Genomic DNA, 23969 nt, shown 5'->3' with positions numbered 1-23969 from the left:
TTGAATGATTGCCCTCTTTAATCATGCCGCTGGACAGGCGAAGCTTGAAAATCTCTTTCATGTTTTGGTCTGTAGAGAGAATCTGATACAGAACACAACTTTCCGTGCCCCATGTGATGCTGAGGGCCTTGCGAGGACCTCAGATACAGTTACATTTGGCTTAATGTCTGAAGCAGAGCCTATTGGTTTTGTGCCTTTGTGTGCTTCTCTGTCTCACTCAAATTATTGCCTGACAGTTGGTATGCTTTTAAAGCATTGCATTGATTTTGCTTTTATGTGTTTACCTTCTGTGGTTCTTCTCTAACAACTTACTCCCTGAAGGCAGCGGCGGCCAATGCAGTAATAGAGCTACCTCTTCTATCACTCGTTTGTGGTCTTGGCAGGATAGAAATACGCTTTCAATCTCTTTTCCCCTATGTTTTCTCCCTTTAAAAAAGAAAAAAAAAACATTCATGACTTCTTGTTGTGCTTACAGTAGTATTTACTCTTTCAAAGCTCTGATCTGGAAAATCTGGTTTTAGCACATACTAACCCCTTTGACAGACTCTGGGTGTCTGGCCATGCGTCTGAGCTATAAATAATCTGTTGAATCTAAAATAAATGTACATTTGAAACATTTCTTGATGTATTGCCAAAACTTCTAGACGAAATCAGTCAAAATATGACCTCCAGCAATGCAGGATGCATCTGGATCTTAGACCTGATCCAAGAATGACGTCAGTATCAGATCTTATACCAATATTGTATTGACTCAGGCTAATCTCTAGCATCTCCTCTACTCATGACACGACAGATTTAGGCTCACACATGTAAATGTAGCCGTGCTCCATTCCAACATAATGGGGGAAAAAAAGCTTTCCCTCAAGTATAAAAACTTTCCCTCAAGTATAAAAAAATCAAGCATTTTGTCCTAAAAAAAAGAATTTCAAGCATTAATTTTTTTATGAGATAAAGTATGTGTGTGAGTGAGCGGAGTCAATATCACACAGATCTGCAGCAACAAAAACATATTATTTTAAAACATCAACAACATGATTAAAGCGCTGACATTTTAAGCTGTCTTTAGCGTATTTTATTAGCAGTTAGCATGCTTAACTTCTTACAGATTTCCGTAGTTAGAGTAATACCTTAATTGTAAAATTTCCGAAATCTGCCAATGTCCAGAATGTACCACCACAAATCCAATCTGACTTCTCAAATGGATACATTGTAACAAATTGAACAATTTGCTGTTTTACAGTCATTTTCCTCTTTTATGCTGAAGCTTCATTTGCTGTTGTGAATAAACAGCTAAAGAAAACTTTGATAAAAAAAAATAAGCTTTCCGTTTTAGAAGCTTTTAACACTTTTTCTGCTTTCTCTGACTTTATTTTTGAAACACCTGAAGCAAAAATCTTTTTTTCTCTCGGTAACAACCTCCACACCAAAGAGTGTTGCATTTAGCGCAATCTAAATGTTGTGTTGGTCATTGCGAATTATCAATGATCAATTTTTGTTTTGTTTGTTTTGACCAATGTAAAGTCATCCATTACCAGTCACTGTTCCGTTTATTGTTGGGAAATCATGGGGTGCTTACCACAGAGTACATCAGAGATCAAACCTCTGTTTTGTTTCCTCCTGCAGTTTCCAGGACGTGGTGAATTATTTTGGTATAAAGCCAAAGGCTGGTGACAAAGAAGTCACCCCGAATTACATCTTCATGCTCTGGTACGAGTTCTGCAACGACTTCAAGAACTCCTGGATACGACAAAGCAAAACCATCTCCAAGGAGAGGTGAGTTTGATTTTTGTTGGATTTTTTATTTTTTTTAACCACTCATTTCCTGTGTGGTAAAAATGAGTGGCTGGAGGAGCAAGCGATGCAGGAATTTTTCTCTGAAAGATCAATTGAATTGACAAATTTAAAAAGTTTCTCTCCTCTAAAATATCAAATTGAAATTACTCAGGTATTTCTTAGAATGTGAATGGTGATATGCACTGATGCATCTGTAATTTATTGCACCTGCCATCGTAGATCTTCAGCTCATCTCAAATTAGCACAAAGCGATTGCAATTAAAGCAAAGAGGGAAGCCATCAAAGAGGAGGCAGATGGGAGTAACTGAAGCCTTAGTCCTCTTTCTTGAGGACCGGGGTCTAAATTTATGATCTCTCCTCTGACCCGAGGCGTCATTTTGGGGGGTGGAGGTGAGGAGGTGGCATTCCACGGACAGACGGGAGACCCTCCTGGCTGCCGCCTGGCTTTACTGGCCCATGGCCTTCAAAAAAGCTGCGCATCGAGGGAGGGACTGATGAACATGGTGACGATGCTGGGCGTCTAGCCCGAAGGCTCACAGACCCTTGTGAGCGGAGACAACTTGCAGCTTTTAAAGGGAAGCAGAGAATAGACACTGTCCAAACAGACTTCCAGGCTGTGGTTATAGGTTGTTGAATCCTCCTCGTTCTCAGTGACATCAAGGAGATTTTCATCCCCCCCACATCATGGATCCATGTGCTCCATCTTATTTGCTATCATGTATCACATTACTTACAGCTGATTGTGCTTATGGACAATTAACTTTATTTTAAATACTGTTTGCACAGTCATAAAAAACCAAGGGTTTTTTAAAGGCTTCCTCATTATCTCTGTCATTCTCAACAGCTTCTCACTTAAACAGGCTTTCACTGACCGCAAACTCAGAACAGGATCTGTAACGCAGGCTTAGTCCTCGGGCATTTACCTGCATTGTGTTGCAAAGGTATTCACACTGGTTAAACCTTTTCCAATTGTGTTGCTGTAACAATTTTAATACAGAGCTGTTGGGCGACATGAAGAAAATGTTTTCTTTCTTTGTTGAACACTTTCGATAATTATCACAATATGGTTTCGAATCAAAAATTGTTACTCTTTCAATATAGAGGGAAATAATAAACGTCAATATTTACTTGTACATAAACTGAACTCTGAATTTCCTTAAGAATTTCAGGACTTCATAGATTAATAATGATTCTTTGTCAACTGATGATATACTAATTTACGCATCACGTTTGCAGTACTTTTTGAAAGTGCAAGTAGGCCACCTGTATGTCTTACTGAGCTTTGGAACTTTGGATTTATTGTTGTTTAGTGAACTAAATGTTTTGCTTTTATGGTAAATGATCTGTACTGGTATAACACTTTATGTAGTTCAGAGAATCCAGCGGGTTTACACAGATTCGTGACAAAATGACCTAGTCAAAGTACAAAATATTGTTCAGAGGCTTGTTCAAGGATTAAGCTTGCAAAAAAAAAAACTTGGAATCGCTGGATGTGCGTGACAAGTATTTTGGATGTAAATGTAGATTTTAGATGCAGACAAGTATTTTAGATGTTTATTTATAAAACATTATGAAAAACATGTTACTTTTTCCTTCCAATTCACAGTTATGGTCCACGTTATGTTTGTCACAAACAAAATCCAACTAAAAAACACACAGAACTTTTCCAATTGTGAAAAAGTTAAGGGGAAATATTGTTTTCCAAAGATCATCTTAATGACAGGCTTCCCTTCCATATGTCCTGTTTTAATGGAACCAACAATTTGTAATCGTATTTGTGTTTGTTTTTCCAAAGGCTGAAGGAAGCTCAAGAAAACATCAAGAAAATCACAGCGGACAAAAGAGTGGAAACCAAAAAGATTAATGCCAACAGTCTGGTAAGAAGTAATATTTATTCACCCTCAGTAATGGAGTTCCCTAAAAGCTGCCTCTCTCTTGCGTCAACACTGAAATCAATACGCCTAATCTTTATGTTGTTGTTGCCAACAGAAAGAGAGGTTACGGCAGAAGGAAGCCAACGTGCCGTCCAGCTGAAGGACATAATGAGCGGCAAAGGCAGAAGAAGAAAGGTTGCAGTGAGGAAGCGTGCAGGCCCCACCCATTTTGACTTTACCACCTGCCTCAAACTAACACAATAAAACCTGAGCAGATTTACTGTTGTATCTTTGCTCCATTAACAGGACCCTCCACCTCATCCTTTACACGCCTTCCTACCTCCATGTTGAGCTTCTTTTTTTTTTTTTTTTTTTTTTTTTTTTTTTTGCTCAACTCCTGCAGTGGGTAACTACAGGCAGCACCAGTGAAGTGATGGGACTCTTGAAGGCCAAAGGTTGACCTCATTCATCCGGCATGCCACGACCTCTGATTGCCCAGCTTGGGGTAGGTCTCTGGGGTTCACTGGGATTCTCAGCAAGCTCCACAAGCTTCCTCCTGGACCTACAGAAGCTGGGGATTGTCACTTTTCTAAATTTCACCTGACAGCTTACAGGAGAAACTGAAAATGCTCTGACAAATTCACAGTTTTTAAGCCCCTGGCGGTGTTGTAGGAACACATGCTGCTTCCTGTCTCTTGTCTTCTTAGAGGAAAATCCCTGTTGACAAAACAGATCTTTCATTCTCAGAGCAGGAAGTTAGCAGCGTCTTTTGCAGTATGTAATGTCTTTGATTCACCCTGCCTCATTAAAAAAAAAAAAAAAAAAAACTTTTTGCCAGCACGTCATGTTGCAGGATCTGCAGGGACCGTGCATATTTTTGAGCAATATGATGAACGATCTACATTTTTCGGATGCGCAGATTGCCGTGTAGAAGTTGCGCACAAACGGTTTGCTTTTGTTGTGTGTTGCACTGCACCAGACTGAGTTCCACCGGGTGATGGCCAGAGGCGAACAGCAGCTGGCAGCGAGTCTGGCACGGACTCCTTTGGCCTCCTAAAACAACACAAACTCGTAAAAACACCAGAAGAACTCAACATCACCTGGCTCTACGCTCACTTGTGACATAAAAAAAAAGAAATAAATCTATATTTCACTGTGCTCTGCAGAGTTTTATGCACTTTCCCGCTTGCAGTAGCTGTACGCTGTAGCACCACCCTCCGTTATGATGCCTGCGTGCATTTTGTTCAGCCTGCTTGCACTCCTTTCTTTTGCACCTCTGTTACTATGCAAAAACATAGGATTATAGTTTTAATGCCATTATGAAGTCATGTTAGAATAGAAGTTATATTTTAAAAATTGAGTATTAAAAATTAGATGTATGTACAGATATCATGTAACCTTTTGTCCATAAAGCAAAGTCTATTTATGTAAAGAAAAACCATTACTTCATGTAAAACAAAAGAAAACATCAGATTTATTACTTTTGGCAGTTTGTCTTCTCATTGTAACTATGACTTAAGCGTTTCTTGACAAATTAGAAAAAATATATATTTTCACACGGATGCTACTTGTAAGTTGTGCATATTTGAAAAAAGAAAGTGAACTGAGCTGCCTTTTATGCTTAGCTTTGTGCTGCTAGGTTTGTGTTTTGAAGACAGAACATGAGCTGTGATACCTCAGACGGACCTCCATTCATAGGATTCCCTGTTTACCCTCTGTACCTTCTTTTACAGGTGTCTTTTATTTGTACGGGAAATCTAAAGCCTTTAACAGTTTTACGTTTCTTCAAGTGGCCAGGAAAATATAAATCAGCAGATGCTATATTAATTTGTCGTCAGCAGTTCCTGATGTAGGTTTGTCGCCATTTTATAGAACTGTTTTAAATTTCAAAGATATACTTGTAATGCCAAGTGAAACAGTTTGGGTATGGATGTGTACTAATTGTTGAATTTCAAAGGCCTGTACTGTGTAGATCTCATACTTTGATTTGTTAGAAGGGTTTGGTCATTCTTAAAACTGCTGAGCAGTCAAATAAATTGTGAGTCAGAATAAAGTCTGGCAGTAGAGCATTGTTTTTGACATTTAAAATGGCTCCTTGGAATCTGAAATTTAAAAAAGAATTCATTTGAAGAAGAAGATTTCTTTTTCTTTCTCATAACTATATTTTTGAAGCACAAACCTATTTGTATGAGGTCTTAATACGGTACATTAAAACAATTTTCCTTGCTTCCGTTTAGTTTTGGATCCTTTGAGGACAGCACAGTATATTACAAATACAATATCAGCATATGCGTAATTAATTTCTCAAAGGAATGCATTCTTTGTTACTCATTGTCTTTCAAGGAAATGAGTAACAAATTTATAATTCACACATCAATAAGATAGTATCTAAATGCAGTAGATGCGCAAGATGTAAAAATTAAAACAAAATGGTTAAAGTATTAGACAGATTTGTGGAAAATGTTGCAATATTTTAGAAACTCAATGTTGCATCAAAGCACAAATCATCTCGAATAAATTAAAAAATGTAAAAAACATGATCCTAGTGTTGAATTTGACAAAAAAAATTCCTAAAGTTGGTGTGATTTAGACAAATAACTCAAAAGAAATTGTGCATATTTTGTAGAAAGAAACTTTTGTCTTGATTGCATGAAGCAATCAAAAATACAGTTGGTTAAATTTAATCTTTTTAAAATTTATGAATGCAATATTCACTTGTAAAATTGAATAACCTACTTTCTGGTGCAGAAAGCTAATTTAAAATAGTAACTTTCATAAAAGTGACAAAGTGGCATTTTAGAAAAATAACTTTGCATCATCTGCTTGAAGCCACTGGAAACGTGCATAGTTAAAATATTACAAATAATATGCAAGATAGAACAGCATTTGTTTATTTAGTTTTAATAGATAATTTAATCAAACGGAATAAACAAACCGGTTAAATCAAAACGACTTTACATCTACATTTAACACTATTTAGTCTCAATACTAAGCAAATACTGTTTTTTTTTATATAAAAATGAGTCTGCTTTACTTTGAAGACTTTTTAAATAGACTCCAGACATAAAAATGAAATATTTTACAGGTAAAGCTTCGAAATTCACAGAAATCAGTTAGGTTAACCTCAAAAGATTCTTGAAATGTCGAAATAAAAAAAATATCACATTGTCATTACAAATATCCATTCATCAAACTCCACACAGTGGATACATCCAGTTCTACAAACACTATGCGTTAAATACAGGATTGCTTTGAGGAGAAAACAGTGATTTGAAAGTTGCAACATGATTTTTGGAGTCCTGTCTCATAAGGAAGCCGTGCGCAGGAAAAATAAAAGTAAACTGTGCCCGTTTGGAGTTAGCGTTTCCGTGCAGTGTTTTTTTTTTTCTTTTCAAACTAACAAGGAGTAAAACGTCTCTGCTCAATGTTGCATGTCAGTTTTTTTTTCTTTCTTTCTTTCTTTTTTTGGTTGTGCAAGAGGATAATATTACAAAACCGTCCATGTACATCTCCAGATGGAGACAGGCGCTCGTTTTCTCTACCAACACCGTCTGCGGATTATTGCAGCGTGTTCAGTCCAGGTCTATGGAGATGCAGCGGCACTGCTTGACGCGCTGGATGCGCTTCTTCTTGGTGGGAGGCTGCTGGTCCGGACAGTTCAGGGTAAAAGTCATGGTGGTGAACCGCTTTGGTTTGCAAAACGAGCAGGATTGAAAGGCACCCTCCTCCCTGCGGATGTGCCTGGGGATGTAGAAGGAGTTGCACTGTCCGTAGCAGAAGCGGTTGATGATGGTGCGGCTGACGCAGCCCTCCTCGTGGATCGTCTGCTTGAGAGGCTGCGTTTTGCACCAGTCCCGTTTCAAATACTGGCGCTCCGTCACATGCAGAGCCTCCTGGCTGGACTCCAGCACCTCGTCGGCTGGTGAGGTTGAGCCCGGCCTCTGGCGGGACCTGGATCCCGACTGTGGGGGCTGCGGTTGCTGCTCCGATTCGTTTGGGTTATTTTTGTCAGGATGAGGAATGGCCCCTTGCGAGGCTCGGTTTCTTTTTGAATCCGCGGGAGATGACAGCAGTCCGATGATGAAAACCATACTGCATAGAGTGTGCGCGGAGACGGCCATCCCTAGAGAGGATTAAAAATAATAATAATAATCACGTTTTTATCTTTGGGAGTTTCACACAAACCTAAAGGTTTTTACGCAGCATAAATACGCACGTATAGAACTTTTTGTGTTTGGAAAGTGTGTAAGAATAATCTTCTTGCATATAAATGTCTGTTGAATTACCCAACCTAAATCTAAAACCCTGACCCGTTATCAGTCCAAGTATTCAGCAAACGTCTACTAATCTAAATGGTAGAGGTAGGCGATGGTGGCATACCTAGGCGATTCTCCAAATTCGTCAAGAGGGATGATGCGATCCTGTGAGCCTTTCGCCTTTCTTGCACCTACAGCGGTCGACTGGACTCTGATGGCACTCTGGATAACCGGGAGACAACGCGCTCCATAGACGGGGGCCAACGTGGGGGTTTAATACAAATTGCTTCAGCGCCGGACTGTCTCCCTTTTAAATGTCTGCCAGCTGAGATGTGCACAACAGTTATTGGCTAAGCGAGATGTGAAGAAAATTAAGTCAATCCGCCCCCTCAACACTTCCCTGAACCCGCTTCAAGAGAGCAGACAACCGAGGGGTACCGAGGACAGGCAGGGAGGAGGATGAAGAGGAGGAGCAGAAATAAAGTATGCTGAAGTGGAAAAAGTGAAAGGGGTCTTCTTTTGATAAACCATTATTGTGACATGGAGTAAGTTCCTATACTTGGTCATCAGGCCTATATTTCACCGCACCTGTAATTCTATAGCCGAAAATTTCAAATGATTTTTTTTTTCTAGAGTCCTTAAATGGTGAAAAACGACTAAGATTGAATGATTTAGTCATTCAATCTTACCACTTCAATGTTGCTTAGTAAATTATATTTTTAAATAGAATTATGTCCAATTATTAGTGTCATCTTCTAGGTTTGTTCTTCTGCAACTACTGCAATAAGGGTCAAAACATTTGTCAAAAACTGATCTTAACAAATACAAATGGAACCAAAATTTTAACACAAACTATAACAAATCAGAAACTAGTGTATATAAAAGTGAGAATTTTATTTTCACATATGTGGAAAAATGATTAAATAGACTCATGTAATTTAGTCACTGTAAGTTTAAAGATTTTATGTTGAATCAAGGCAACAAGTGAACTGGACTATTTTTAGTTTAGTCAAGTAGCCTAATATGTAGCATTGTGTTCTAGATAACAGAACAGTAGTTAGAGGCAGACCCTATTGGGATAGGGTAAGGGTGGATTGAAGGGAAGACTGAAAAAGAAAACATTTAAGCAAAGATTCAAAAGGATGAAGGGTAGGGGGATGGATAGAGTAGGGAAGAAAAGAATGAACAGAGGACAAGTCAATACAGCATTTAGATGGTATGACAGGGAATTAAATAGGCAATAAAGTCTGGAAATATAAATATTTCCCACTCTTTCGCTAATACTTATCCAGCCCTGGGAAATATTTAATGAAATCTGATATTTTTCCAAACTGTGTAGGAACCCTGTAATTATATTTGCTATGAATAGCAGACAACAGTGAACCAGAAAAATGTGCTGGTTGCTGTTTCACCAGTGTAGGAAAACCAAACTTTTTGGGAATGTCAAAATAAATGTAAACATGTTCAAAGTGTAAAATACAGTTGCTAATTTCTTTCTTTTTTTCAACTTTACAACAGTTTCAGCTCCAGAGTAGACTACTGGATGTGTAAAATATCCAAGGAAGCCACATTAGATTTTGACGTTTGGTGAGAAATCTTTCTTGGACTGCATCATTCAACCAATCATGCAGATCCAATAAATAAAGATATTTTTGTTCACAGCAAATTTAATGGTGGTCCAGTTTCATTGTACAAAACCAGTTGGGGTGATATGGTCTTTGAACAGGCTGCTATTAATACCAGATAATAATGCTTCAATCTTTCTTTTACACCTTCCAAGCATTCATTTAAAAAAAGTTTGTACACTACATGTGCTGCACTGTGGTGACACTAATTGTGGCATTTTTAAATATTTAGTTATGTAATGCTAATTAACTTGTTTTCATCCCTTTTTATTTTTGATTAATCTTAATGTTTCAGCTCCAAGTTTATAAACCATTGAGGCTCACTTTACATGTTCAATGACGAGGCTACCAGCCACCAGAATTTATTCATTTGTAGTTCCTTTTAAAACTTAGCAATGTTACCAAAAAGTAGGACAGATAGCACTGTGAGTGATTAATTTAAAGAAAAAAAAATGTCTGAAGTTGAAATAAACTGTTTACTTCACTGGCTAACAGTAAGTTTAATATTCAAGGCGGCCATATTTTTTTGAGGTCAGGGTTAGTGAGAACCCTCCATCTTTCCAAACAGAGCTTTGACTTCCATGGACCGCCCCGACTTAATGTTAAAATGAAGCGTACGATAAACTACATCCTTCAGCCAGTTACTGTGATAGTTTTCATTTTTGTTTACATTACCCAACCTGGAAATGTTCATGCCCTACTGTAATACTGTTTTCAAGACTGTAAAGTTGCTGCTACTCCAAACTCACAGCATGTCCAATTCTCACCATGCAGTTCAAATTTGATTTTCACAACCTGGCAACCATAAGAATCTCCTTCTCATATTTAAATGCCTGCATTTGTAAATCATTTAGTGAAGTTTAATTTTTTTTTTAAAGTGTGTATTTTCACAGAGAAGAAAAGCTAGTGCAACATCCCTCAACATAAAAACCCTTCATGCTTTATTAATCCAAACTAAACACACAAAGTGTTCTCCCATCACTGCGGCAACAGAAACTACCAGGAGACTATCCAAGTCTGATCGATCATGTTAAACACGAAAGGTATGCAAGCTTCTGTTAGACAGGGCAAAGTAAATCTCTACAATCTTGTCAGATTAAAATGTAATGCGTCAGATATGATTAAAATATTTTATAAAGCTCTTGATGCTTTATTTCAACTGCTCAGAATGTTGATATTACAGAGTCGGAGAGGAAAGTTTACGTTCTAACAAATCCTAGACTTCTCGTGACCCGAAAAGCATTCATCAAGACCTAAGAATATTTCAATAAATCTAAATAAAACCGCTACAAAGAGGCTTTAAATCAGTCAGAACCGAGGCATGGATATTACTGAAGTGGAGAACTAGCTACAGGACGCCCCCTTGTGGTTGCAAATTCACTTGATCCAATCACAAGAGGGATAAAAATTTCACTGGCAAATTCACAAAAGTATGAAGCCGTTTTTATTTGTCTGGAGCATTTCTCGGCGCTGACAAAAAAGCAAAGCATAAAAAAAAAAGAAATATAAAAAAATAAAAATTGACCAAAGCATAAAGATTTATAAACACTGTTAGGCTTTTTATCCCTCTATAAATTCATCAAAACAAGGGTTTCTTTCTCTTCTTTCAATGACAATTGAATTTCTTTAGCTCCCTATGAAACGAAGAGATCTCTCAAGGTTTTTAAATAAAATCGTAACACCCATATCAACATTCACACCACCAGCTATCAACATTTTACATAATTTACCCTACATTATGTGATCTAAACGCTTAACATGCAACTATACAGAGTGATATGTCAAAATTTAACTTAAGGCACCTGAACGTCTCCCAATAGGCTCGTAAAACAACACAAACCTGCTGCAGCCAACATAAATTAGAGCATAAGGTAAACATGTCGAAATGTTTAATGTCTTGGGGTAAAGAAACCCACATAGCAAAACAAAAAGAAAAAGGCAGTGTCCTACAAGTCGACAGGTTTGGTAGCAGACAGAAGTTGGCCATGGTTGAGAGGGTTTCTTGGAGAACCTCTGTAATGGCTCATGTTCTCTGCTGCAACCTGCTGCATAATGATCGGTTTCTGGACAGCTGATGGATCGGACTCCACTTTGGGATTTGGTTGAACTTTGTTGGTCATGTCGCCCAAGGCGCAGGGCTTGAGTTTTCGGGGCAAGGTGCTGAGTCTTTTCGGTGGGACAGGAGGGGGTTTCTTTGTGGGAGCCGTGCTGTTGGAGCGCCCTATTTGTGGCCGGAGCTGCGGATGAGGCGAAAGACCGGTCTCTAGACTCACAGCCTTTGTCACATGACCAGCCAGGCTAGCAGCGAGCTCTGGAAGCTTACTGGGTTTTCTGCTCTCTCCCGTCAGAGAGTTGATCCTGCGTACCGTCAGTCGCACGGGGGTGCGCTGGAACTTCATGGGAGATCTTATTTGCTTGTTCCTTGAGATTGAAGGAGAGTAAAGGGTGAGCTTGTTGAAGTGTTGAATGTGATCTAGAACCCGACGCTTTTGGGTCTGCTGGCCGTCTGGTGAGAGGGCCGGCTGGTGTTTGACTTTAGCTCCACTCTCCGGGGAAACATTTACCGTCTCATATGATTTGCTTCTTAAGGTTTCAGTTTTGTTTGGCATATTGGGTTCATCATCGAGTCCAACACCCGGCTTGTATGGAGTGGATTGGAGCCCAGAAGTGACAGCCAGTGCGAAATGAGCAGGACTCTGCATGTCCAAAGCATCAATAAGCCTGCTGCAGTTCACCTGCTGTGGAACTCTCTCAACTGACCCCAACGTGGAATTGCTACAGCGACCAAAGGAAGGAGATAAACCTTTGTTGACTACTGGACTACAGTGTGGACTAGACTCAAACACACCACTATCGATATGCAAAGGAGTGAGCGCTTCAAAATTAAATCGACCAAAAGTAACATTTTGTTCATCAGCCTGAGCTGGTGGGCAGAAGGTATCAACTTCAAAGGCTGAGGTTGGAGTAGCAGGAACATTTGCTGATAATTTAATCCCACTTTCTCCAACTGAGCTGCAGAAGCCCCGTTTGGAAGCCGGGAGGTCACTCTCCGGCTCTCTGACGTCATTCTGGGTATTTACAGTTGGATCATTTTGTCTCAGCGGTTCAGCGACGAAGCGCGTGCTCTCCAGACTCTCTGAGCTTGAAGCGCAGCACAGCTTCTTGGGAAGAATGGTTGCCGGTGACAGCTTGGAAGCAACGATGGCTGGCTCAGACATGTAGCTGCCCTTGAGGGCAGTGGTCAATGGAGTGTCTATGAAAGACCCTCTGTCCAAAGCTTGTGTTCCCACAGGAGTTTCCACAATCCATGAGGGCTGGTGGGTACTCGAATCACACTGGGGGGTCAGCAAGTTATCTTCCGACTTGCTCATGTAGTTTGAGCCTGAAAAAGAGAAGTAGAATTAATGGAACGTTACATTTAATGGACATTTTTAACAACACGTTGCATGCTTTCTGGTACTTACTCTTGGATTCAGTTTTTCTGGCCAGATTTGATGGGGTAAAGTCCATCTCCTTGTTGAAAATGAAACCGGTGGTGCTCTCCTGAGTGGCAAGACGCAAGCCGATGGACCCAGACCCCTTCATCAGTACCACAAAGGAGAAATGAAAGATGAAAGAGCCTTTAAGGAGGGTTAAGCTGAAAGCTAGTGTTTTGTTAAAAAGACCCAAAAGAGGTTGCCCAAGTTAAACATGTTAGAAAATAACAGGTTTTAGGGTTAGTTCTTCAGAGGAAGACAGAAATCACAGATATCTGAATTTATTTTATTGGCTTTTTATTATTGTAAGGATCTTAATATACATATAACTTTGCAACAATAGAATTGCACATAATATACAGCTCACCTAGAAAACTCACACAATTTTGAGCATTTTTTCCCCCTACTCCATTTAAAAAAATCCCAGCTATATTTTTATTTAAATCACAACTAAAAGTCACATTTGACCGTTGCATAAGTTCATAATGACTGTGAGCAGGTTCACTCCAAGGAATGCCAGGAAACGATAGGAAACCAGACACAAAGTAAAAATTATGCACTGGTATTTTGTTGATATTAAAACCATAAATCTGAAAAACTATGCAATAGTGAGGAGAACATGAAAAGCAGAAAACCAATATGAAGCAGCATCAATAATGCCATTCACCCACTGTGAATGTTTATAGAAGATGCTACATATACTTTTTTCTGCAAGTTAATCTTCAGAACATTTTAATAAGGTGCTAGCTGTAAACCGCAGTGCAGAGAATATGTGAAACATAATTTTACAGCAATTTCACAGGGGCTGTAAAATTAAAAATTTTAAAAATAGCTAAGTGAGGGACACAGCGTGCGGCTATTTCATGTAATTGGTCAAAAAATTTTTCAATAAAATTTGTAAATGCTAGAGTCTTAGTGGGGCGCCAGACTTACAGAGTCTTTGTTGCTCTTCCCCAGACTGAAACGCTGGCGCAGAGATTTGAGTGGAGCTTCTTTTTTGGTGACTTTAGGAGAAAAGCAGCCAGCTCTTCCAGATTCAACCCTGAGAAGGAAACAGATTGAAAAATCTGTGAGGAACATAAACCGGCGCTTAAATACAGAGACAAGAAAAATAGCTTAAATCTACTTCCTGTGTACTCATTGAAGTCAAATGTAATTGATAAGGTTATTAAGTATAATTTCACAGAAATTTAGGATCTGCTTATCAAAAGAAATATGCAAGATATTCAACAAGAGCAAAAAAATAAAAATAAAAAAACTACAGTAATGAACTTACAGACAGAGAAATAGTTGCGGTAGGATAAATGGTAAAAGTCAATTTGGATTTGATTTGTGAAAATCTGTAAACTCAAGCTGGATGATTTAGGGTTATTTTCTTATTCAGTAGTACATGCACATTAGAGTTCAGCTGTGACAAAAAAAAACAAAAAAAAAAACAGACCTATAACCACTGCTACATCCAGACACATGTTTCCTACACAGAGACAGATCAAACATTGGTGGGGATGTGAGTTTTTTAGTCATTTATTGATAAATATATATACGGCACAGTTTGAACACAAGAGCACTGAGCTCAGCCTTTGTGTGTTTTTTTCCTATTTTCCCCAGTAGAGGAAGTGGGGGGGGGTTCGCTAATGGAAAAAAAACTACAAAACTACTTGTAATCAGTGCAAGTTAGTAAAAGCATAATAATGAATCCATTTCAAAATAAAGATGCAGACAAAGGTAACAGTTTTGTTACCTACCTGTTGACAATATGCCTGTGGCTAAATCGTTTACTCTTCCTTCTTGCAGAGGTAGATGGTTGCCTTTTCGACCTCCCTGCCGGCGAGAAGGTATTTTGGGACGAATCCAGAAGTCCTGAAGCACTGCAGGCTGGAAAGCATGCGAGAAACATTTAATCTCAACTATAACCGAAAATAGTTATAGTCGAAAAGTTGGACAAGCTTTCAACAGTACCTGAACCAGGAGTGGAGGTCCCGTTGAACAAAGAGCTGGGGAGAAGTTCAAACCCAAGGTTCTTTTTGATAGCTCTACGCTTCTTGTTTGAAAATCCGAATGAGTTACGAGGTTCCAGTGGAAGTTTTCTCTTTGAGGACGGTGTTGCTATCACAGGAGTTGTAGAAGAAAACACTGGAAAACATGGCAAACTTTAGATAAAGATGCATTCAAATAAGAAGTTGCTGCAATAATAAAAAAACAACAACAACACTAAATTATTTTGAACCAAAGCGAAGATGATCAGCCAGCAGACATTTGTAGGCGATTATGAAATAACACGAGCAGGCAAAAAAAAAAAAAAAAAAGTAAAGCCAGCAAGCCGGGCATTTCCAAAATTTTCAGATGATGGGTGCTACAGAAGCTGATTTGAAAAAGATTTTTGTGAGAAAAAAATAAATAAATAAAACAGAGCATTATATTTCATGAGGGAAAAAAAACCAAACAAACAAAACATTAATTCCAGTTTCAAGAAGACAAAGGCTGCCATCTGATTTGCACAGGAGATAGATTATTTCAGCATCTTCATGCTTTCTGATGCAAATCTCATCTCGTGTGATACAACTGTACCTACCAAGACCTTCTGGCTGGCTGATATTTGTGGGAGTTCTATTAGTTTTTATCTTATTCAGTGCACCACAGACCATATCTGAAACATGGACAAACCCGGCCAAATAAACAGGATTTTCTTAGGAAAACACTGGCAGCTTTACACAAAATGTTCTACATTAACAGTTCTTCTGACTCAGATCTCCAGAGATTTTAGCCCATTTAAGGTACTGTAAGTTATGAAGCATATTTATGAATTAAAGGCCCTTATTGATGCCTGGACGGACAAATGAATGAAGAAACAGGTGGACAGATAAGGAATGAAAATGAGTGGACAGTTGAGCAGACACCAGCACTGTGGACAGAGACAATAGGATGCATACCTACATGGATTGACAAACAAATGGACAGGCAGCAAATGAAAGCATAGACAAATGGGCAGATATAAAGGAAAAACAAAAGAATGGACAGATGGACAAAAGAACTGAGGGACAAACAAGGACATATAGCTGACAGGCAAAAGGATAGACTGAAAGATAAATGGATGGATTCATAGAACTTTTAGATGTTGTGATATGGACTAAAGTCTGCAAACAAAATATATTTTTCTAGATCAATGTCCTTTCTATCATAATTATGCAGACCCACAAAATATAAAAATCAAATATAATTTTCCAGAATTTCCTAGATAAGATAAGAATCCTATTAACACCCAATTATGGTCAACTAGAGTACAAAGCTACATTTCAGTTGTTGGGTTTCCCTGAGTATTTCAAGTTCTCATTTAAAGATACCCATAACACAACTTTAACCGAAGAGTTTTACCTCCAAAGCTGCGTCTGTTTTTCTTCTTTATCCCTGAGTTTAAGTTCACCTCTTCTAATTCTTCCTGAGAGGGCGATCGAGCCCCTGGCTCACAACCCATCATGGCAGGAACTTTCTCTTGAAGAAATTGAGGTAGGACACCTGAAATACATAAGTATTTAAAATGAGAAAACTAATTCTAAAGCTAAAAGAGCAAGACCAGGCATAGTGTCTCAAGTCATACCAAAGTTTTGGGCATTCTCTATATAGCAGTGCACAATGGCTGCCTGTAATTTAAGGCGCTTCTCCGTGTTGGCGTTCATCTTCTCTGTTCCGTCTCCAGAGTGAATGAGGTTTGGGGCCAGAATCACAGATAAGTTACCGCTATCCATTTTGTTCTCTGCACTTCTATAATCCGAAAAGGAAATAGAATACATTTGTGAATGTCCTTTTCTTCTTCTAAAAAAATCTCTGTATCAAGACACATAACTTCCACTGAAGATGAGAGGAAAACTGCACAAACAAACTTCAGCTACAAGTAGTTACAATACCTCTGGGATACACTGTGGAGGAAGTCGAAAAAGTGATGCAGTACACAAGTGTTTTTGTCTGGCAGCACACAAGACAGCAGCATGGTGGCAGAGGTCCTCTCCTCCGCAGAGGGCAACTGCTGGACCTTGAGAAAGGCATCCTGCAGCTCTGTGGGAAGAATGGGCTCTGGGAGCTCCCTGAAGAACTGCTTCACCAAGCCTGCGACGTCACAGGGACGAGCTGTTGGCAGACAATCTTCTCCTGCATCGAGTTTAGCCTGGAGAAACAAAACACATTTTTGTTGTGAAATGCAGTTCCCAAAGAATTTAAAAGGTGACTCTGCAAAAGAAAACAAGGTCAGCCATAGCGATCACTCACCCTGAGTTCTTTCAGGCGTACAACAGAACCCGATTTTCTAAACAGACCTTCTGTTTCAACATGTGCAAGCAGTTTCATGCAAGCATCAACCAGAAAGCTGCAAAGATGGTGGGAAATAAAATATTTGTAAAATACTTGCATGACATCAAGTTCCAACATGCAAAAAGCAAGTTGGATTCAAATATAATTGGTGAGCTTTCTTACCTTGGCACACGTCCACATTCCATATCGTAGCATGGCAAGCTGTCCAGCGGTACACCAAAAACTTTTCGCTTTGGAAATTATTAAAAGAAATAGCAATTATTTATCCAGTTCTTAGATTTGAATAAAAAAATGGTTTCATCAACATTAATACGTAGCTTCACACAAATTAGAAACTCTGGCAACTTCTTTGCTGTCTGATTAGAAGAACAGTATCACTGAAAATATTAGTAATTCCACATCCCGACTGCGTAGGCTGCTAGTGATTCATACCATTGTTCAAAATTCAGTCCTCAACTGATTTCTGATTAAACTACTGACTGCTTGAAATAGTCAAAGCAGCTTTTGCCTATTTGTATTATAAAATGCTGAAATGTCATGATCCTCACTTCTTTTTTAAGCTGCTGATTCTGCACCTTAGGGACATTTTGTAAATTGTAACAGGCGTTGCAAAAGTGTTGCAACCCTGAAAGTCCGTTTCAAAAAAGTAGGTCATGTGGTAATGACCATTTCCTTTTTATAAATGTGTATCAAAATTTTCCATTTCCATTCGGGTTGTTGTTAAATTTATATTTATATTGTTAGTTACTGTGCAAATAATCACAGGCAGAGCCACGCAAAGGATCAACAGTGACTGACGTAAGAAAACATTTGCTTGTCTCTCATAAGGATACGCTACCTGAATGCTAATCGACTGCAAACAAAGGAATAATGAAAGTTGATGGTGGCGTTTTGTTCATTCTTGATCTAAAATTACCATTATTGTTTGTCAAGTGGAAAAAAATCTACAGCTACTGCAAGCACAAGACAAATATGGCAATGTTGATTAAATGTCTAAACTTACCAAACGGTTGGCTGTTGTCTTGCAGCTGGTTGCTTTGTTTTTGTTCCAGTTCTTTATCTTTATCCCATAAACAGTGCGGAGGTGCTGAACAGCCGCTAAACGCATCACATTTTTCTCCATGACGTTCATATTTTAAAGTAATTCCTTCGAAGAATTGCACTATTATTGCTCTCTGATACTATTTCCTTTCACCACCGTTAATGAACAAGGTACACGGGAAACAGTTCTGTCTAAAACCCTGCCCTGTCTAATTCAATCTCTTTTCTCAAATCCCTAAATCATTTTCTCGAGGAACCTATTAATACTACTAACGGTCTAACAGTCCAACAAAACAAAAGGGTCACTGTCCAGGTATCACGACAGTGAATTACACATAGTAAACAGCCTCTCTAAAGGTTAGCTTCGCGTATATGTTGCAGACATCAAGTTAGCAAGCAAACGTTAGCTACATAGCTTAGCAGTCATGTTAGTTTGTAAACAAACGAAAAAAACGAAAGAGCTTCTCGTTTCCATCCGACCTCAAGTTGTCCACTATGTTTTCTCAATCAGTAAGCGAAGTACATTCCACTTATTTAAGCCTTCCACAAGTTTACTGCATAATGCTGTCGTCCTCTCAACAATCGGTTGCGAAGCTTGCTTCCTATTTCCGGAGCACTTTCAAACAGAGGCGCTCCCCGTGCTCTATGTTCTGATTGGACGGACACGATTCGAATAACATTTCCCTCGGGGTGTGTGTTTTATCACACAGCGTCTCCCGGTCTGGGCGGTGCACGAGGACAGTTCTGCTGGAGCAGTTACTCTGGTTTACTGTGTAATTAAAACAAGGTACAATTTTTACACGGAACTAAAACATCATTTGTTGATCAAAATATGCATTAAGACCTGGATTTCAATGCCTTACTAGCTTGCTTTTACATGTACGTACCCACATTAAAGAGCTTAGGTCAAATGGTAAGCTTATACAAACCATAATCACCTTTGAGACACTTTCCCAAAACTAAATGTTATATGTTTTGTTGTTATGACATATTTCTGTTTTCTAGTTACAAACCAATAACAAAATAATACAAAATTATAAATGATCCAGAAACTGACATAAAAATAGATTCATATTATTTAGGGACTGGTTTAATAAAGTCAGAGCACATTTGAGGCTTTTCATTTCTAAAGGTTTAAGAGGTTAAAGAGGATTCAAAGGGCAGACTAGAAATCAGTGTCAAAAACAGGGTGGTTGGCCAACTCCTCACCACTTTCATTCTACCATCACTCTGCATTAATATTAAATTAAAAAATACTGATAGCATCCTGCTGGTCCATACAACTGGGTAGTCTTCCAAATACCACTAAGATGTAATGACATTTGTGTCTGTAACCTGGAAAAAAAATGCACAAAAACATTCATGTGGAATAAAAAGTTTTGTGTAGCACTGCATATTGTGCATCACAAAAAAAAAGCCAGACTAGGCCTGGTCCATTATTATGTTTTGTTTCATGTTGGATTCTTGGCTAGTGATTGCATTGTTCAGGTACTTTTTCATAGGCTTATCTTTATTACAACATTGCATAAACAGGTATATACAACACAAAGATGTACAAGTGTATGAATGGAAACAGGTGACTGCTGGTTTAGAAGCATTTCCTGTGGACAATAGAGGGGCCGGCTTCATCGTATTCCTGTTTGCTGATCCACATCTGCTGGAAAGTGGATAAGGAAGCCAGGATGGAGCCACCAATCCACACAGAGTACTTCCTCTCAGGTGGAGCAATGATCTAGGTAGGATATGAGCAAGTTTTGATTTTTATGAAAGGTGGAATTCCACTATCAGAGTTTGGCAACTTGTAAACCTTTATATTTCTCACCTTGATTTTCATGGTGCTTGGGGCCAGGGCTGTGATCTCCTTCTGCATACGGTCAGCGATACCAGGATACATTGTAGTCCCACCAGACAGCACATTGTTGGCGTACAGGTCCTTACGGATGTCAATGTCACATTTCATGATGCTGTTGTATGCAGTTTCATGAATTCCAGCAGACTCCATACCTATTGAAAAACAAGCAGATTTTAATTACTAAGGAAAATACTAGATTGAAGTAAAAAACATCTATCAGGTGCATGTAAACTCACCAATAAAAGAAGGCTGGAAGAGTGTCTCTGGGCAACGGAAACGTTCATTACCAATGGTAATGACCTGACCATCTGGCAATTCATAGCTCTTTTCCAGCGAGGAAGAGGAGGCAGCAGTGGCCATCTCATTCTCGAAGTCAAGAGCCACATAGCACAGCTTCTCCTTAATGTCTCTCACAATCTCACGCTCAGCTAAGAGGTAAAAAGTTTGAGCAGTGAGGAAAAGACAATCAGCCTCTCTAACAGATGCATACAACAACGCCTGATATCCCCCTACCAGTTGTGACAAAGGAGTAGCCACGCTCAGTCAGGATCTTCATCAGGTAGTCGGTCAAGTCACGACCAGCCAGATCAAGACGCATTATGGCATGTGGCAAAGCGTAACCCTCATAGATCGGGACGTTGTGGGTAACGCCGTCTCCAGAGTCCAGTACGATACCTTAAGCAAGACCAGAAAAGCAAGAGTTAGTGAAGCTTGTATCCTTCCAAGGATGATGGCAGTAAATTGTAGTTTTAATCAAGTAAAACTCACATCGTACAGAAATCCTGGAAAATAAGAAAAAAATTACTAACCAGTGGTACGACCTGAAGCATACAAGGAGAGCACAGCCTGGATGGCCACATACATGGCAGGAACATTGAAGGTCTCAAACATAATCTGAAAAGAAAAAGTGATCAGAATAAAAATAAGTCTCAACTTGAGGAATGCTGTGACTGAAATGTTTGGACAGAATTCCAGTCACCTGAGTCATCTTCTCCCTGTTGGCCTTGGGGTTCAGCGGGGCCTCAGTGAGGAGGGTAGGGTGTTCCTCTGGAGCTACACGCAGTTCATTGTAAAAAGTGTGATGCCAGATCTGACAGAAAGAAAAAGAAAAGCAGCTGACATGAAGTCAGGAACAACTGCTGGCTGGATAAACACCAGACTGGAAGGATGAAGTGAAATCTAAAAATAAAGCCACTTGTTGTGATTGTGGCAGATGAGGTTGTAAATTCTAAAGACTGTAGAGTGTCAGCTGTTGTGAAGGATTTAAGAAAGTCTCTTTGTTAACACACACACAGCTACCTTCTCCATGTCATCCCAGTTGGTGATGATACCATGTTCAATAGGGTACTTCAGAGTCAGAATACCCCTTTTGCTCTGGGCCTCATCGCCCACATAGCTGTCCTTCTGACCCATGCCCACCATCACACCCTGAGAGGAAAGAAGAGATATGTTTTCACAATCATATCCAAGAACAGATTATTAATTAATGATTTTTTTTTTAAGATGGCCTTTATCTTCACTCTACCTGGTGGCGGGGTCTTCCAACGATGGAAGGGAAGACAGCTCTGGGAGCATCGTCTCCAGCGAATCCAGCCTTAACCAAGCCAGAGCCGTTGTCGCACACAAGCGCAGTAGTCTCATCATCGTCGCACATGATTACAGTTTATCTGGTGGTCTTTAATTCAAGTATGAAAGATTGAAACGAAACTGAAGGGGATGTTATTAAAAACAAAGCTGTTTCTATTTTATTAATACCATTGAGAAGAATTTGTCTAGTGTTGAAGTGTACCTTCATGCAGATAAAACTACTACTCTTCTACTACTAACTACTACTCTGACCATTTGGGTGAATAAACTCAATACGAGTTGTTATAATTATTATGCACTGACTGTGCCTATGATACCTGCCAGTGCAATCTGATAACTGTAAGGTGTTGATAATTGCTAACACAACTCACATCAACAGAAGCAACCAATGAAGTGTTAATTAACGTGCTATTTTAGAACTAGATTAGTCATGAACCTCTGATAACATATCTCCCCAGCCACGGTAATCTCTGGAAGCTACTCAGGTTACACCAAAGAGGGGCATAAAAGAGAGACCTGAGATCTATTTTAGGTTCTGTGTCCCACCCCAAACACCCCTTTCTCGCCCCCCCTCCACTGTGCTAAATGGAGTGAAACAAGTGACACATGGATCTCCAGCTATGCCAGGTCAGAAGTGGCTGGACTGTGACACTTTTGTCTTACTGCTTCACAACATGCCTCAGATGCCCATTACCTTCATTCACTTGAACCTTGAGATAATTCCTGATTATCCTCATATATATTCTGCACTATTCCAGGTATTTTAACCACATGAAGTTAGTGTTTACTTTCAAAAGGGCATTTTTAATAAAAGACAATAGCCTAAGGTATTTCAGCATCACTTTGCAATTCACCCCTAATATCCAGGAGTTTTAGTTTTAAATATATCTGCAATTCATTTGATTATTAATGAAGTCAATCATTACCTAATTAATTATTCAAACCTACAGAAGTGGACTAAAAACATCAGAATCTACCTTCAATTATTGTTTGAGAATCAGAAAGACAGTGTGTGCCATGTACTTACCAAGGTGCACTGGCAGACAGATGCTTCCACTGGGACGAGTTTTCATGGTATGGAGTATCCCTTATATAGCCCCCACAGTGGATCCAGGAATCAAGGGGGGTTGTGCCCAGGCTGTAGACAAGCCCAAATAAGAACTTCCAGCACACCAGCAAGCCTCAGGAAAAGTGTCTTTAACTTATATGGATGGGCTTAGCTTTTCATAATAAAATCACAGAACCACTGGAATGTCTTAAAAATTTAAAATGTGAAAAGAGTTAGGAGTCATTGGATTGCTATGTGACACGTTAAAAATCAATCAAGTGACTTTGAGCTTTGCTCTAATTGTATATGCATTATTATTTAAATAACAAAACTGACCTATTTAGTAATCATATTTGAATTGCTATTTCAATGTGCATAAGACATAACCCCTCATGTATAATACCAAAAAAGCCCACTAATCGGACTCAGTAAATGCACCGTCACTGGTGTCTTGATAAGGCGATGAGAACATTGTATACGTCTGTAAATCATCCTGCTGGTGTGCGCGCTCAGCCATCTCAGTGTGTGGAACAGCTGATGGTAACACCAGCTGGGCTCTATGTGTCTTATCTGACAGTCTGAGTGGGGCTCATTTCTGATTGGCTCAGGCGTTTCCTTGTAGGGTGATTGGAAGTGCCAGAGTCATTTATGAGCAGGCAGCGAGTTTGAAAAGAGCAGCTCCATATTTGTGAAACCCACAAGTTGAAAAATATTTTTGTGGTGTGTTCAGTGCCATATGAGGGAATATTGTCACTTGCAGGAAATATGCTAATATTTGAATTCTTAGTTAGAATACCATTATTCCATGGGCAAATGTTATAAAATATAGCAATTTATAATTACTACACATTTTTAGACCTGTGAAAGAAAGCATAGCATGTAAAATGCTAAGTTGTATCACGAATAAAGGAATGAAAGAGCATTCCTTTGTGCCACACTACTCACCATACAACACTATTTTTAACTTCGTGTCTACAGATAGGAGCAGGATGCTGCATTTTTTACTGGCAGTTTAAATTGACTGGTTTGATGCATTAGCAACAGCGTTGCAAATAACTTGTGGTAAATTTTCTCTATGTAGAAAAAAACCCCAAACAAAAACATTCTTAGTACA

At 39.1% G+C, this 23969-nt stretch overlaps 4 protein-coding genes across 7 annotated transcripts in view; 1 reads left to right on the top strand and 3 right to left on the bottom strand.

Moving 5' to 3' along the window:
• Positions 1-5148, top strand: part of LOC103136124 (formin-1) — a 55965-nt gene extending 50817 nt beyond the window's left edge. For all 4 annotated transcript variants that reach the window (XM_016670130.1, XM_007549233.2, XM_016670129.1 and 1 more), the window contains 3 exons: positions 1624-1773; positions 3590-3671; positions 3784-5148. In XM_016670130.1, the coding sequence (XP_016525616.1) occupies positions 1624-1773; positions 3590-3671; positions 3784-3828 (277 nt within the window). In that variant the 3' untranslated portion in view covers positions 3829-5148. The remainder of the gene's footprint in view (positions 1-1623; positions 1774-3589; positions 3672-3783) is intronic.
• On the bottom strand, positions 4549-8968 carry grem1b (gremlin 1b). The gene is made up of 2 exons (XM_007549232.2): positions 8049-8968; positions 4549-7791 (listed from the first exon to the last, which is right to left on the bottom strand). Exon 2 carries the CDS (start codon positions 7787-7789, stop codon positions 7241-7243), a length of 549 nt encoding a protein of 182 aa, XP_007549294.1. The 5' UTR covers positions 7790-7791; positions 8049-8968; the 3' UTR covers positions 4549-7240.
• Positions 8969-10962: 1994 nt separating this feature from the next.
• On the bottom strand, positions 10963-19012 carry arhgap11a (Rho GTPase activating protein 11A). Its single transcript, XM_007549231.2, has 11 exons — positions 18331-19012; positions 17490-17557; positions 17286-17382; positions 16928-17184; positions 16621-16784; positions 16398-16538; positions 14985-15158; positions 14771-14900; positions 13959-14067; positions 13014-13128; positions 10963-12931 (listed from the first exon to the last, which is right to left on the bottom strand). The coding sequence occupies exons 1-11, from the start codon at positions 18457-18459 to the stop codon at positions 11496-11498; spliced, it is 2820 nt and encodes a 939-aa protein (XP_007549293.1). The 5' UTR covers positions 18460-19012; the 3' UTR covers positions 10963-11495.
• Positions 19013-19857: 845 nt separating this feature from the next.
• Positions 19858-22941, bottom strand: actc1b (actin alpha cardiac muscle 1b). Its single transcript, XM_007549230.2, has 9 exons — positions 22835-22941; positions 21746-21895; positions 21520-21648; positions 21200-21310; positions 21030-21114; positions 20734-20895; positions 20457-20648; positions 20191-20372; positions 19858-20100 (listed from the first exon to the last, which is right to left on the bottom strand). The coding sequence occupies exons 2-9, from the start codon at positions 21872-21874 to the stop codon at positions 19957-19959; spliced, it is 1134 nt and encodes a 377-aa protein (XP_007549292.1). The 5' UTR covers positions 21875-21895; positions 22835-22941; the 3' UTR covers positions 19858-19956.
• Positions 22942-23969: the final 1028 nt, after the last annotated feature.

The sequence above is a fragment of the Poecilia formosa genome, unplaced genomic scaffold (genome assembly GCF_000485575.1).
Source record: "Poecilia formosa unplaced genomic scaffold, Poecilia_formosa-5.1.2 Scaffold30, whole genome shotgun sequence".
NCBI classification, from domain to species: domain Eukaryota; kingdom Metazoa; phylum Chordata; class Actinopteri; order Cyprinodontiformes; family Poeciliidae; genus Poecilia; species Poecilia formosa.
The sequence above is the reverse complement of the archived record's forward strand: the minus strand, read 5'-3'. Positions and strand labels throughout refer to the sequence as shown.

Coding starts and splice junctions, on each gene's coding strand:
- grem1b (XM_007549232.2), bottom strand. CDS start 7,789: ATGGCCGTCTCCGCGCACACTCTATGCAGTATGGTTTTCATCATCGGA.
- arhgap11a (XM_007549231.2), bottom strand. CDS start 18,459: ATGAACGTCATGGAGAAAAATGTGATGCGTTTAGCGGCTGTTCAGCAC. Junction 17,185..17,285: donor TACGCCTGAAAGAACTCAGG/GTGAGTGATCGC, acceptor TTGTTTCTCCAG/GCTAAACTCGATGCAGGAGA. Junction 14,901..14,984: donor GACCTCCACTCCTGGTTCAG/GTACTGTTGAAA, acceptor CATGCTTTCCAG/CCTGCAGTGCTTCAGGACTT.
- actc1b (XM_007549230.2), bottom strand. CDS start 21,874: ATGTGCGACGATGATGAGACTACTGCGCTTGTGTGCGACAACGGCTCT. Junction 21,311..21,519: donor ACTGGGATGACATGGAGAAG/GTAGCTGTGTGT, acceptor TCTTTCTGTCAG/ATCTGGCATCACACTTTTTA. Junction 20,649..20,733: donor CTACTCCTTTGTCACAACTG/GTAGGGGGATAT, acceptor TTTACCTCTTAG/CTGAGCGTGAGATTGTGAGA.